The sequence below is a fragment of the Hoplias malabaricus genome, chromosome 2 (assembly GCF_029633855.1).
Source record: "Hoplias malabaricus isolate fHopMal1 chromosome 2, fHopMal1.hap1, whole genome shotgun sequence".
Lineage (NCBI taxonomy): Eukaryota > Metazoa > Chordata > Actinopteri > Characiformes > Erythrinidae > Hoplias > Hoplias malabaricus.
This window is the reverse complement of record NC_089801.1, coordinates 68,071,084-68,084,832: the sequence shown is the minus strand read 5'-3', so window position 1 is coordinate 68,084,832 and position 13,749 is coordinate 68,071,084. Positions and strand designations below refer to the sequence as shown.

The following is a 13,749-nucleotide window of genomic DNA, read 5'->3' as shown; positions in this document are numbered from 1 at the left end:
AAGACAATGATCAACATTCTTCATTAAATGTTGTTGTTATAAAGCCTTGGTTTGTAGCTACAGTTTCCTATCGGAATGCATAATCATTTGGTTACATATTATATCTGAAAACACTTTTTAAGGAAACACACTGGACTCAAAAGATAATAATACTCAGTAGTCCCAAATCTGGACACTAGAGGGACTCAGAGGACAGCTTCACTGAAAGGACAATATCATTTGATGCAGTGTCTAATATGCCTTGCCTCATTTGAATAATATATCTGTAAATAAGTTCATCAGCAATTTCTTGGACTGAATGGTGCAGGCTTTTATACAGCGTTACATTCACTGTAAAAGATAAAAAAGCAAATGAGAGCAATACAAAATTATCAGAACATTTTAGGGAAAAACATATAGAGAAAGTGTGTGTGTGTGTGTGTGTGTGAGAGAACATGTGCAGCAACAGTAGAGCAATTAAGCTCCATCAATGTGGAGACGGCAAACATCCGGTTGTAGTGAAGCTTCCAAATCAAACCAGGTGACGTTCACAACAAAGCACACTTCCACACGATCACACCAGGGGTCCTTCAGCATCAGCACTATCAGACACATCAAATCTACATGCAGTACTCGTACCAGAGGAGCACCAGGCTAGATTGAGTTTCTCATGACATGACATCACACTAGATACTGGAACACTGCTGTGAGAATTTGATGGCATTCCAGAGGTACTGAAAAACGCTCTACCACTTACGTTCTGCTGTTCCACAAACCCTAAACTGACCAGTTATAAGAGTTTAATTTTAAAATGCCACATTTAATTGGTATATTTTCCAGTAAAAAAGCAAAAGACACTGATCAGATTCAGGTGATACGTAGTGGTAAATGTAATAATAATAAAAAAATGGCATTTAATTACTAGTAGAATGTAAACAAGGATCCTTATTCATCAAGTTGTGTGTGGTCGTTTCGGATCATAAAATGAGCACATACAAACTACACTGACCATTTTGATATTTATTAGTAGGAGGAGCAGTGCACTCATTACTTTAACTCTGCTTAAGTCACATTGGCCTCTGAATTCCATCCTTTCATTGGCTCACTACAGAACTGTTTGCATGAATTAAGTCGTGCTTCTTAACAGTAGATCAGTAGGAGATTCAGTTTTGTCTACCTGCGCTCATCTGTACATAACTATGATGAATAAGGGTGAGCCTCTACAAAGCACTAATATCAGGCCACCAAAATAATGATGTTGAATATGTTCAGTAATGTCAGCTACACTAAATTACTAAGTGATGCCTTATCAGTATAAACCCATGTTGTATTCTTACACCAGGGAGCCACAAACTAATTTTCAAATGAACTGCCTGTAGATTTGGTAAGTCTAATAACGTACTGAGTGTTAGTTGTAAACCCCATTATACTCTCTTTACCATGGAGCTGTTATGCGTCAGTGGCGGTCTGAGCCCCATCTAACAGTGAGTCTTCACTGTGTGCAAGAAAGGTCCTATTGGGTTTCATCCTCTGTGAACAATCACACACACACACAAACACACACAAACTCAGCCTAAAGGTAATGACTGCATGTGGCTATGAGGGGACTATGCATCGCTTCGTTGAATCCTTCCACACTTTGCATCTGCAGTAAACTAGAATACAAAACCTTAAAACAAGTGAAAAGCAGTTGTAATGGCATCCTCTTCAGAGATATTAAAGGGCCCATAATTGATTTTTCCTGGGTTTTTATTATTATTTATTTTGTCAGCCAAGATTACTTAATTGGTTGTTCATTTTCTACAAAATCTTTAGTAATTTATATGATAAATAAAATGTGAAGCCTCATTAATCAGACCTAAGTAATATTTCAACCTCTCCATATGTTTTAATATGACACAGATGTTTTTGTCGCTGTGCCATCAAGGCTGATGAGACCACTATCTTATGATTGGACCCTTTGAAACTGTAACTAAACTGCAAATCACTTCAGTGTAAACGGGGAACTAATCTAAAACAGGTCAAATACTCCTACGTAAACGTGTTCATGCTTGTGACATCACAAATATGATGAATCGCAAACAAGCTGCTTTTGAAGCTGACTTTCCATGTACAGAATGAGGCATATTTAGGAACTTTATCGACATATTACCAATTTGTTTTGGGAGGTTTTCCAATACATGGGCCCTTTAATTATTTCCAGACAAAACAGAAAAAAAACAAAAACAGAAAAAAAAAACATGTTCAAAATAATGTATACTCAGCCTTTTTTTCCCTTTTACACGGCCAGTACAATTCAACAAACAGATGTCAGCATTCATGCATGTGACCACATATGTAGAAGCGCATTCCGTGTGAAGGCACAGGAGCGGAAATGGAACAAGCTTGACTCTAGGGTACTCCAACACTTCTTCCATTCACGGCTGAGAGCTTAGGAAGCTTACGAGGCTGACTAACGCTCTTCCCATCATTCAGTTAGTGTCGTCTATTGCACCACGTAATGCTCTTATTACACTCTGTTTATTAAGATTAAATATAAATGCACTAGAAACCTTTAAATTTGAACTCTAGCAATAAAGGTTTGTTCAGTATCAATAGACATATTTATCAGAATCACTTAATCCCATAGACTGCAGTCATTTTACTGCAATGTTGTTTGAGGGTTTGAAGGTCACGGGCAGTCATTCATTGAGGAACAGCTATGAATTTATTAGCATACCTCAAGCTAGCCGCAAATATCACTGTCAGAATGAATATATATCTACAAAACATAGTGAAGCTGATATACGTTAAAATATTAAATATCTGGCCTGTTTTCATTTAAAATACAAATCACTATCTTAATTTGATTTATTTATTTATTATTTACTTGATATTTCCAGGTGAAGTTTGTAATATTCGAGTTAACTAGCTCAGAGTACCCTACAGTAACTTGTTCTAGATAAACACACACACACACATGCTGAGAGAGTGGAAGTTCACCTCCTCCTCAGTTCAGAAACTGATACTGCTGGAGGTCTGAGAGAGCATAAAGATGGTGGACTGCTCTGTGGTAAGGCACTGGCGCTTTGTCTGCCGTTACCACGGCAATGGGAAGGGTCAGAGGTTAAACACACAGGGGAAACGGCAAGTTCAGAGTTGCGATGACAAGCCACAGGACGGGAGAGAGAGGGAGAAAAAGGAGAAGGAAAAGATAAAAGGTTTTAGAACTGTTAACAAGGGTGCAGGTACTACATCTACAATCGTTAAATACAAGTCTTATTGTAGCTGATACAGCCTGACACACGTTAGTTTATTCAAATGTTCTAAATCACTAACACACAGGGCAATATTCCAGACTCATTAATCCTGCGCTTTGACAAAAAAATAAGTTCCATTGGGACCACAATTGAGTCCTAGGTTTAATCTATGTCTAGGAAACTGGCTCATAAAAGAATAACAGTAAATGAAATCTCAAAGCCACTAATAACACATTGACAACTACTCGCTTCAAGGGTTGGCTCAGGAAAAACCTCTGTGAATTCAAGACCTCCTATATCTATATCTGTGACATAGGCCTCCCTTTAATGCAAAAAACTGCTGGCTGTAAGTTTCTACTACTTGTTAGCTACAGGTAGCTTTGGTGCATAAAAATTACACTGGAGACCAAACATCTCCATTCTGACGTGCTACATAAGGTTTATGGGGACAAAAAGGGGTACATCCCTATTAAGGACTTAATCAGGCAAGTTCAGAAAAGGTTAGGTACATGGTTAGTCAAGCTACACATCACACAAGCACCCAAGAGTTTTTCAAAAGGACATCTGTCAAAAACAAGTAAGAAAACACTTGTATTTACTTGCAGTATATTTTTCCTCTGGACTATTCGTTACCTTTACAGAGCACGTTCAACATTACAGTAACATTAAGATGTTACTATTAGTACATCAACAGGAAAATGGAAAAAAAATGAAAAAGCCTGAAATAGGAGGAGAATTGGAACACTGCAGTTCAGGACACTCAGTACACTTACATAGTGTGTGCACGGAACTGATCCATAGCAAATGTGAATCTAAAACCAGTGATTAACCACAATCAGAAAATACAATACGTATAATACTGTGATATTTCTCTGTAGTAAAACAAACATCAGTCAAAAGAGTGGATACATTTCTACAGATACAATGTACAACTGACATAAAATTACCTTTCATTTACTTTAATATCTGAAGTCCTATGCCTACTTCACAGTTGTTCCTAAGACCAATATAAGTGCTCATTTAAAATAAATAAATAAATAAAAAGCATTTTGAAATGTGATTTTTTGTGGAAGTCTGAATTGAATTTCATCACTGCTGTTTTACTAATTACTCTAATATCTCTACATCCACTAATAAATGTATTACTCTAAAATGCATAATATGCTAATAAATAAATAAACAAATAAAATAAAAATTAAGGAAACACCAGGTTCTACTGGCCCTGTATTTGTAAACTTTTCGTTAGTTATGATTTTCACTGTAAAGCAGGTGTCTTTAGCACTGTAGGTAATGGAAAGTGACAAACACAGCACACAGGAAGAAGGGATAATCTTGCACTGCTAAGTGTAAAGTCAACAGTGGATGTACCTGGATTTTCTCAGTGGTAGTGGGCCAGACTGCCCTACACAGGACCTTCTTGACCACGTCCGGCAGCAGACTGACCATGATCAGCAGGATGATACTTAGCCAGGCTGGACCACTGGCCAGCATCTGCATGAACACATAGTACATCCTCTGGTAGTTCAGGAACGGCCTTGTGGATAGAGCACAAAGGAACTGATTAGGAACTGATTTACATCATTTCCCATTACTAGTTCACCACAGGAACCCTGAAGCTTCTGTATAAAATTTAGGAATCAAATTTCAGCTAATCTACGACATTTGATGTGAGGAGTGTGAAATCTGATTTTACATGTAATTCATCATTCCTTTATTAGAGCTTCAATTCTTTTCATGAGAAATTTCACTCTTTTCACTTTTTCATAATAGGAGTTTCTGTTTTTTCATGAAACCTTTTCAGTTTTTCAGAGGAATCTGTAATGTGTCTTTTCCCTCTCCTCCAAAGTTAAGTCTGAAAAGTTGGTTTAATTTTCTGAGCTCTTTGGCTGTGAGTCTAAACCCTTTCTTGTTTAATATGCATGGTTTTGTAGTCCCAGTTGTATTTTTGTAATTGTTTCTTCTAATAACATTATGGAAACTAATAATAATTGTATTAATAACTAATTTTTTTATGCAAGTTCATATTATAATCAACAGCAGCGGCAGCAGCCAAGTCCACATTTCAGAAGTATCTCCTGATGAATTTACAACTTGAAATACAACAATTTACCTAGGAATTAATTAAGTAAAGCATGACATTTGACTTTTGACAATTAGGAATAAAAGCTTGGTGAATGAAAACAATAAACAATGCTGTACAAAAACCTGTAAGTACAGGTAGAACATACCAAATAATTCCCCCCCAGAGGAGTGAGAAGATGATGTAGAAAAGCAGTGAGCCCCAGATGACAAAATGGTTGATCCATGTCCAGTAGTGTGTGTCAAGAGCAAGCTACAGCACAAACAAAAAGAACAGTTGTGTTTGTTATAATAAACCTGTGAAGCTAATCTGTGAAACAGCGTACTGAAAAACAGCAACACTGATCTGAAGCACTGTGTGTGGTACCTTTAATGTGACCGTAAATACCAGCACTGTGAACACTAAAGTTCCAAACGTCCAGTTTCCAAACATCTGCAACAGAAAGATAGTAATAAAAGCAATAACACAAACTTAATATAAATAATTATCACATGGGTATAATAAAGCAGGAGCTTCAATTAAACTACTTACCACTGCACTTATTTGAAATGTTGTACACGGAACGCCATCGTAAGTTAATTATAAGCCAAAATAAAATTATAGATCAATAGAACCTTATTGATCAATAGAGCTAAGGTGCTTTGTTCCATTTTGTTGCCTTTTAATGTCCTGAAATTGTGTTTGTTGTCACTTCCTGCCTGTGAAATGGCTATTTAACCTCACCATCTATTCTCAGGCCACTCCACTTTAGCAAACATATAAAACAAAATGATTGTGTCGACTTCGCTACATTTTCAGCGCTGTTGTTTATTGATATCTTTAATGGTAACATCAGGGAAATTTATTTTAGACACTAAAGTGTTTATAAATGAATAGAGGGGTTTGTTGCGTCCTGTAAAGAATAAAAAACTTTAATTGTTGACTACTTTTGCTCATGTTTTTGGCTTTGGCAGATTTGGGAGCCCATCTTCCTCCCCCTATTTCCTATTTATACACTCAGCTAAATCAGTGACACAATGGACAGCCCTAGAAAATTCCTCCATATCTGCTGACCACAGTGACCCACCCTGAAATCCACACACAAGCAGAGCAGTCGACAACTCTTATACTTTACCTTTCAGGTGCATGAATCACAGCTCAAAAATACAATGAAATCAAAACAACAAGCCACAGCAAACATGAAGAAACACAGTAGGTGACGGTGTGTTTTAGAGCTTTAGTGAACACCACGTGGAGATGAGTTGCTAATATCAAAGTAAAACAGATGACACGACGAACTGTGGACTTACCATTGTGAGCAGTCTAAATGAACACTGTTAAACACTGCAAGGGCCAAGGGGCATTTTCACACTGCTCACTCGTTTAGAGGTCGTTTGTACATGATCAGTCAAAAGTTTGGAAACACCAACTTGCAAACCGGAATGTTTTACGTAGGGGGTGAGTTGCAATTTTATTTATTTATTTTTTAAATATTAGAATGTCTTTTATATTCCAAAGGAAAAGTTTATGAAAAATGTGGATTCATTGAGACGTCTTTAAACATTAAACACTGCTTTATGTTTATTGCCCATCTATTTACTGCCAATAAAACATTCCACTTTTTATCCAAACAAAATCACATTATCACATACTTTAACAAAGTTTTTTTTTTTTCTTGAAGCATTCCACATTTTTTCCCCTTTGGCCATTAGCCCTTGCAGCGATGCATGAGATGAAGTCCGACAAACCTACAAGAACTAGAGAGACACCTGTTCCGTCGCTAGATTTTCGCACTGAACATACACACGCACACACATACTCACAGACAAACAACATGTACTCCTACTGTACTACACAATGTGACAGGGAACATGAGGAGGGGAGGTGAGCTAAACCTACAGCCCCAGGCCAAGTGAACCTGTGAAGAAGGGTTTAGGGTTTGTTTTTATTTTCTTAGAACTAGGAGGTTAATAAGACGTGAGTATGAGAGGGGGGGACAGGGAGTAGAAACGGACCAAACTAAAACTAAAAAGAGGATGAGAGACAGATAGGGATAGGCTTACCATCTGTGTGTTGGTGGCCATTAGCTGAGGAAAGGAAGAGAAGCAAAAAGGAAAAAAGCAAAAACAAAAAAGGAAGACAACAGGAAAGGCAGAAGTAGAGGAAAAGAGAAAGAAGAAAAAGAAGAAACAGAAAGAGAGAGAAATAAATAAACAAATCAACCAGAGAAGGGAGGAGGAGGAGGAGGGAAGGGGAAGAAAAGGGTAGGGCAAGAAAGCAAAGAAAAAATTAGGATGTTATAAAACTTAAAAATCAAACCAAAAACAGGCAAAAAAAGCAATCCAAAAAGATTAATATGATTGAACTGAATGGCACAGAGAAAGATGTCTGATTACGCAGCATGCTTTGTGTGGTATACATGAACACGGAGAAGCTCCCGTAATGGTTATAGAAACGTGTGCAAAAACAAAGGAGGACAGACGAATAAGTCTGCGAAGCTAGCTCCCGGCCTTCACTTTACCACAAACAAGCAAGAGAACCATTACAACCAGCGCTTCAACCCACCAATCACACGCCACACGCACAAACACGTTCATCCAGGAAATCTTTCACACCCACTCGCGCTGAATATCTCAATGGAGAAATGAAACAATACAAGAAGACTGTGGGTCATTAAATAAAAACACAAACTAAACAAAAAATGGCCCATGGACTTAGAAATGAGACTGTTACCTGTCCATTGCTGGTGAAGGTGGTGTTGTCAAACAGGAAAAACGCACCAAAAAAGAAGACCACTGCATCAAAGACCCCCAGAAATGTCCAATAAACAAAGATGGGCCATTTCAGTAGTGAGTTCTTTGCAATATCTCTGAAGAGCAGAAAAAAACAACACAAGCATATATGAGTAAGACCTAAGAATACAGCCAATATACATTATATAGGTACAGTTTTCTTTCTGAAAACAGGGATTTCCCTGAACCCATGGTGATGAATAAAGTGAATAAAGTTACGTTAACCAAACACACCATTGTTTTTCTTGTGAAATTCCCTATAAGTTTGATGTGTCACATGACCTTCCTCTCATTGGAAAACACAAAAGTTGGATCCAAAATGGCCGATTTCAAAATGGTCGCCATGGTCAACACCCATCTTGAAAACTTTCCACCCCTCCCATATACTAATGTGCCACAAACAGGAAGTTAATATCACTAACCATTCCCATTTTATTAATGTGTATCCATATAAATGGCCCACTCTGTACATTTAATCTCCGCCATGAAAACCAACTGCCAAAATACTCACCCTTCCTGTTGAAACTCATCAATGCCCAAAGTTACACTTTTGTATGGTATACTACTACATAGTCTCTAACAGCAGCAGATTGATTAAACACTTAAAAAAGTGGTAAAGCTACAGTGCTACAGACCTAGATGAGGCCAAAAGCCAGCCTTGTTTTTCCTGCCTCCAAGTAAGAGAGACCGTTTGTGTGCAATTACGCCCACGAGCGAGAGGAAAATAATGTATCGATCACCAGAATAAAGCAAAGGGCTGAACAAACAAAGCCTTCATGGAAAGATTAATAATATGAGCCAGCGTATCAGACCACTCTAGGCTCCAACACAATAATAAGCAAGCATGAATAAACTTTGAATGGAGTCAAAGAAAGGGGCAAATTACTAAACAGTGCCAATGAGAACAGCTACTGCCTCCTACTTGGCTACTGCAGTCACCTGCAAACTGTAGTCAAAGCAGAAGCATTAGAAGTGGAACAAACAATAAGGAATGTCCCAATATATCTTCACAAGGGAAGTATAAACTTTTAATCACGCCGCTCTCAAATGAGTAGCATCAGTTCATTGCGATCGAAATGAATCAAACATAAACAAAACACTTGTTAAAACTGGGCCATTTAATGATTTCATAATCATTAGTAAGTGTTTCATAAGCAAAAGTGAATATGAAGAAGTGAGACAGAGGGGGAATAAAGTGCAATAAACGCTTTTATTAGCAGCCTTGCTGTTATCACTCTTCTAGTCAGAGAGCCAAGAAACAATCTTCCATCTGCTCTCTTTCCATTTACTCATCTGCTCTGACCCATTTCAGGGTGTGTGTGTGTGTGTGTGTGTGTGTGTGTGGCTGTGACAGCAACCAAGTCCTGATCTCAAAATGAGGATATGGTGAGTATAAATAGCCTACATATAGACAAGGATTTATACACAGCTCACAGAGAGAAGGCCAAAGATAGAAAGTTGCAAGTCCCAAAAGATCAAAGCCATCCACGTGCAAAAGTGTGTTAAATTTCCTTTGTTGCCTTACCACCAACAAAATCAGCTGTCTTATTCTTTAGCGATTGCACTATGTAGCTCAAGAAATAATGTCTCCTATATTATTAAAATGGCAAACTTTATTTCAAATATAAAACCAGTGACATTTAGTCATAAGTTTAATGACATTTTATCTAATATTTACCGCACTATTTGAGTGTAGAAGCCAAAGATTCATGCCTTACGCAGGCCTCTATGTGATTGTAGGGCAAGACAAAACTACACTGCCTATAAAACAACAGCCCTAAGACAAACTGTTCACACCATGACTATTCACTGTCGCCTACAGGATCGTTTCCCTTCAGTCTTTTTTTTTTACAAGATGGCAGCCACGTAAAATAAGTCTATTGCTCTAACTGTTCCGCTCACTCCGACAGTTGGAGGAGGAGGTCAGAGTAATCTGATCTGGTCATGTCTCACCTGTATAGCGAGGGGTCCCGTTTTAGGATGTCCATGTTGATGTGCTGCTCAATAAGACTGTACAGCAGGATGGGCAGGGAGGTGAAGCTGATATTGTACAGAGTAAGATATGCTGTGTCGTATAATGGCTGTAAGAGGACAAAAATGATGACAGAATATTTAACAGGCAAAGAGGCATTATCCAGAGAAGAAATGTAAACACTTCAGCATTCTCCCACTGTGCCTTTCAAACATTTAGAAAGGTCTGTGGATGCTGAATGCTTACCTGCTGCGAGAAGCCACAGAAGAACTGATAAAGGAACTGAGGAAAGATGAAGCACACATTCTGGAAGAGAGAGAGAGAGATAAACACCTATAGATCATCAGTAGCTACAGTCCCAAGTGAGCATAACACCTCACACTTTCAAGCGTGTAAGCGTGAACTCAGAGGCTTTAAATAGCATCAAAATTGGCCTTGTGGTAGACAAAAGCTCAGAATGGACAAACTAAACAAAATAAATGGTATTAGATTTCATTGTGAAGGCTTGGTAAGTACAGCAGCTACATAACAAAAACAAATCCATGACATTTTATTTTAATGCAATTGTTGTGTACAGGACCCTTACCTTGTAAAAGAAGTATTGCACCAGCTCAGATATTCTGATGTAGTAGTAGTGTCCATGCACCAGCAGCATCTTTTTAAGGTGTTTGAATTTTGGGATTGCATAGTCGCTATTACGGGCCGCTTGACGCCCCTCCTTACCCATGATGCCTGGGGGGAAGAGTGAGCAGGAGAGTATGGAAGTCATTTTGACTGGAAGTGATATAATGTCTAAATGCAAACTACCTGTAAAGTGGTTTAGCAGAACAATAAAATAACTGACCAGACAAAATAAAGGCTTTTTAAAAATGCTAATAGGATTATGTGCTTACACACATAGTAAGTGAGCTACTTTGTTTGAGATTTGAGACGGGCTTAACCAAGATGGTCACTACGCCAGGTGTAAGAGAATGTCTTTGTAGTTATGAAGACAGCAGTGATTTGAGGGGAAACCTGTTCTCCTATAGTTTCTGCAGGACAGTCCAGTCAGGCTTACCTATGCCCACATGAGCCTCCAGAATCATACTGACGTCATTGGCCCCGTCCCCAATAGCCAGAGTGATGGGATGCTCTTTGGAGGCTTTGATCAGCTTAACAATCTGTAACAACACACAAAATGGTTTCAATTTCAGGATCAAAAACAAGAGCAAAGACATTAACAAACTCTTTATTTTTAAGACCGTCTAGGGATCTTTTACATATACTTCATTAAATATATCATATCAACACTAAGATTGGGGCGGCACGGTGGCGCAGCAGGTTAATGTCGCAGTCACACAGCTCCAGGGGCCTATAGGGTTGTGGGTTCGATTCCTGCTCTGGGTGACTGTCTGTGAGGAGTGTGGTGTGTTCTCTCTGTGTCTGTGTGGTTTTCCTCCAGGTGACTGTCTGTGAGTAGTGTGGTGTGTTCTCTCTGTCTGTGTGGTTTTCCTCCGGGTGACTGTCTGTGAGGAGTGTGGTGTGTTCTCTGTCTGTGTGGTTTTCCTCCGGGTGACTGTCTGTGAGGAGTGTGGTGTGTTCTCTCTGTGTCTGTGTGATTTTCCTCCAGGTGACTGTCTGTGAGTAGTGTGGTGTGTTCTCTCTGTCTGTGTGGTTTTCCTCCAAGTGACTGTCTGTGAGGAGTGTGGTTTGTTTACCCTGTGTCTACGTGGGTTTCCTCTGGTGTGTTCCCCCTGTGTCTGTGTGGGTTTCCTCCGGGTGCTCCGGTTTCCTCCCACAGTCCAAAAACACACATTGGTAGGTGGATTGGTGACTCAAAAGTGTCCGTAGGTGTGAGTGTGTGTGTGTGTGTGTGTGTTGCCCTGTGAAGGACTGGCGCCCCCTCCAGGGTGTATTCCCGCCTTGTGCCCAATGATTCCAGGTAGGATCTGGACCCACCGCGACCCTGAACTGGATAAGGGTTACAGATAATGAATGATAAATTAACACTAAGATTGTTACTGACTATAAGAAGATAATGTACAGAACCATTATCAACATTCTCATCAACTAATCACTGTTGATTACAATTATCAGGATGAATAAAGTAATTAGGTTTAATAGTTAACAAATCAGTTTTTTGGAAAGATGGAAACAGCTCGAAAGTTAATGGTCAACTTGGTCAGATAAATTTAAAAGCATTTTTGAAAATGTGAATGTCTCTCAGATGCATATAATACTAGTTACTGACAGCCCAATCAATAATAAATAACTAATCAATACAAGGAGAGCCCAAATAAAGCAGAGTGAGAGAGGGAGGAAGAGAGAGAGAGAGATAAGTTAAGAGGGAAATGAACGGGGCCATAATTCGTCTGGGGTCATACTGTTTCGATCCAGTCAGCAGAAATAAGTCGAGTCAGCAGGATGACAATAAAAGCATAACATCTGTGATATTAAAGGAATAGTTGGCCAAAATTCTTCTCCATTGCTTTCAGCCAAAATATATTGGGTCAAACTTCATATACACAATTCCTCAGTGGATATACAGTACGGTGCAGAGGCCTTAGGCACCTAAGATAATTATATATATTTAAACTAATGCCTTCTCAGTGAGCGTGGGGCTGGTATAAAGTTATATATAATCACAGTAAATACAATTAAATAATAATATAAAACAAATAAGAAATATAAGATCTTTTTTTCTTTAAAGTATTAGTGAGTTTGAAGAACAAAGCTTTGTTCAGATTCTCCTTGATTTGCATGAATTTGTTAAATCAACAGTACACATTATTTAAAATCATTATTTATTACCCGCTAAAACTAGGTATTGGATGATAACCACATACTGCTCAGATAAATAGCTTTTTAAATCTCATTCTCTGGTGCCCAGAGTACTTGCACAGTACTGTATGTCTAGATTAAATGTTTGCTTCCATCAACTGTAATTCAACAAAGAATCCAAAATGGTCATCAAAATACCTAGATGGAAACTACAACCCCAAATTGTTTAAAAAATTGGAGCAGTATGGGAAATGTAAATAATAAAAAAAAAGGGTTTCTTAGAGTTACTTTGACTTTCATTTCATTGTAAACCGTATGAACCCAACATATTTCATGTTCTGTCTGGTGAACTTGATTTAATTTGTTAATATATTTCCACATTCCAAAAAAAAGTTGACAGTTCTTGATGCAGGGATCGAAAATCATACGTTCAGCTCAGTCTCACACACTTGCCCTTTATGCTTGGAAATTCCTCTCAATTTTATTAATCTTTTAATGACATTCTGCACTGCAGCAGGAGAAATATGCAAATCCCTTTTGATCTTTCTTTGTGGAACATTGTTTTCTAAACATTTCAATGATATTCTCATGTATTCGTTGAAAAACTGAAGATCATGAACTGCTTTTGTGTCAAATTATTATTAAAATCAGCAGTTGTCGTTACCTGTGTGAAACCAATTGTTTTTAAAACTTCAATTCTAGGCCTAATTTGCTCCAATCCCAATTTTGTTTTTTTGCAAAATGTTGCAGGCCTGAAATGTAGTAATGGGTGTATATTAATAAATATATTGGGAACAATATTAAGAAGCATTACATTTTTGTTCCCAGCTACAGTGTCAGTAATTAATTTGTTTATTCATTGTCTGTAAGCACTTATCTAGTTTAGGGTCACGGTGGGTCTAGAAGGCAGGAACACTCCCTGGAGGGGGCGCCAGTCCTGCACAGGGC

General features: G+C 38.3%; 1 protein-coding gene across 4 annotated transcripts in view; it reads right to left on the bottom strand.

Annotated features, from left to right (window-relative positions):
* Positions 1-13,749, bottom strand: part of atp11a (ATPase phospholipid transporting 11A) — an 85,075-nt gene that overhangs the window by 5,748 nt on the left and 65,578 nt on the right. The window contains exons 21-30 of one of the 4 annotated variants that reach the window (XM_066661164.1): positions 11,099-11,201; positions 10,628-10,773; positions 10,288-10,347; positions 10,023-10,150; positions 8,011-8,146; positions 7,341-7,364; positions 5,665-5,730; positions 5,447-5,550; positions 4,587-4,752; positions 2,962-3,051 (exon numbers count right to left, since the gene is read on the bottom strand). In XM_066661164.1, the coding sequence (XP_066517261.1) occupies positions 2,974-3,051; positions 4,587-4,752; positions 5,447-5,550; positions 5,665-5,730; positions 7,341-7,364; positions 8,011-8,146; positions 10,023-10,150; positions 10,288-10,347; positions 10,628-10,773; positions 11,099-11,201 (1,011 nt within the window). In that variant the 3' untranslated portion in view covers positions 2,962-2,973. Of the gene's footprint in view, positions 1-1,418; positions 1,510-2,961; positions 3,052-4,586; positions 4,753-5,446; positions 5,551-5,664; positions 5,731-7,340; positions 7,365-8,010; positions 8,147-10,022; positions 10,151-10,287; positions 10,348-10,627; positions 10,774-11,098; positions 11,202-13,749 lie in introns of all 4 variants that reach the window. The other 3 variants (XM_066661163.1, XM_066661161.1, XM_066661162.1) reach the window with 3 other exon arrangements.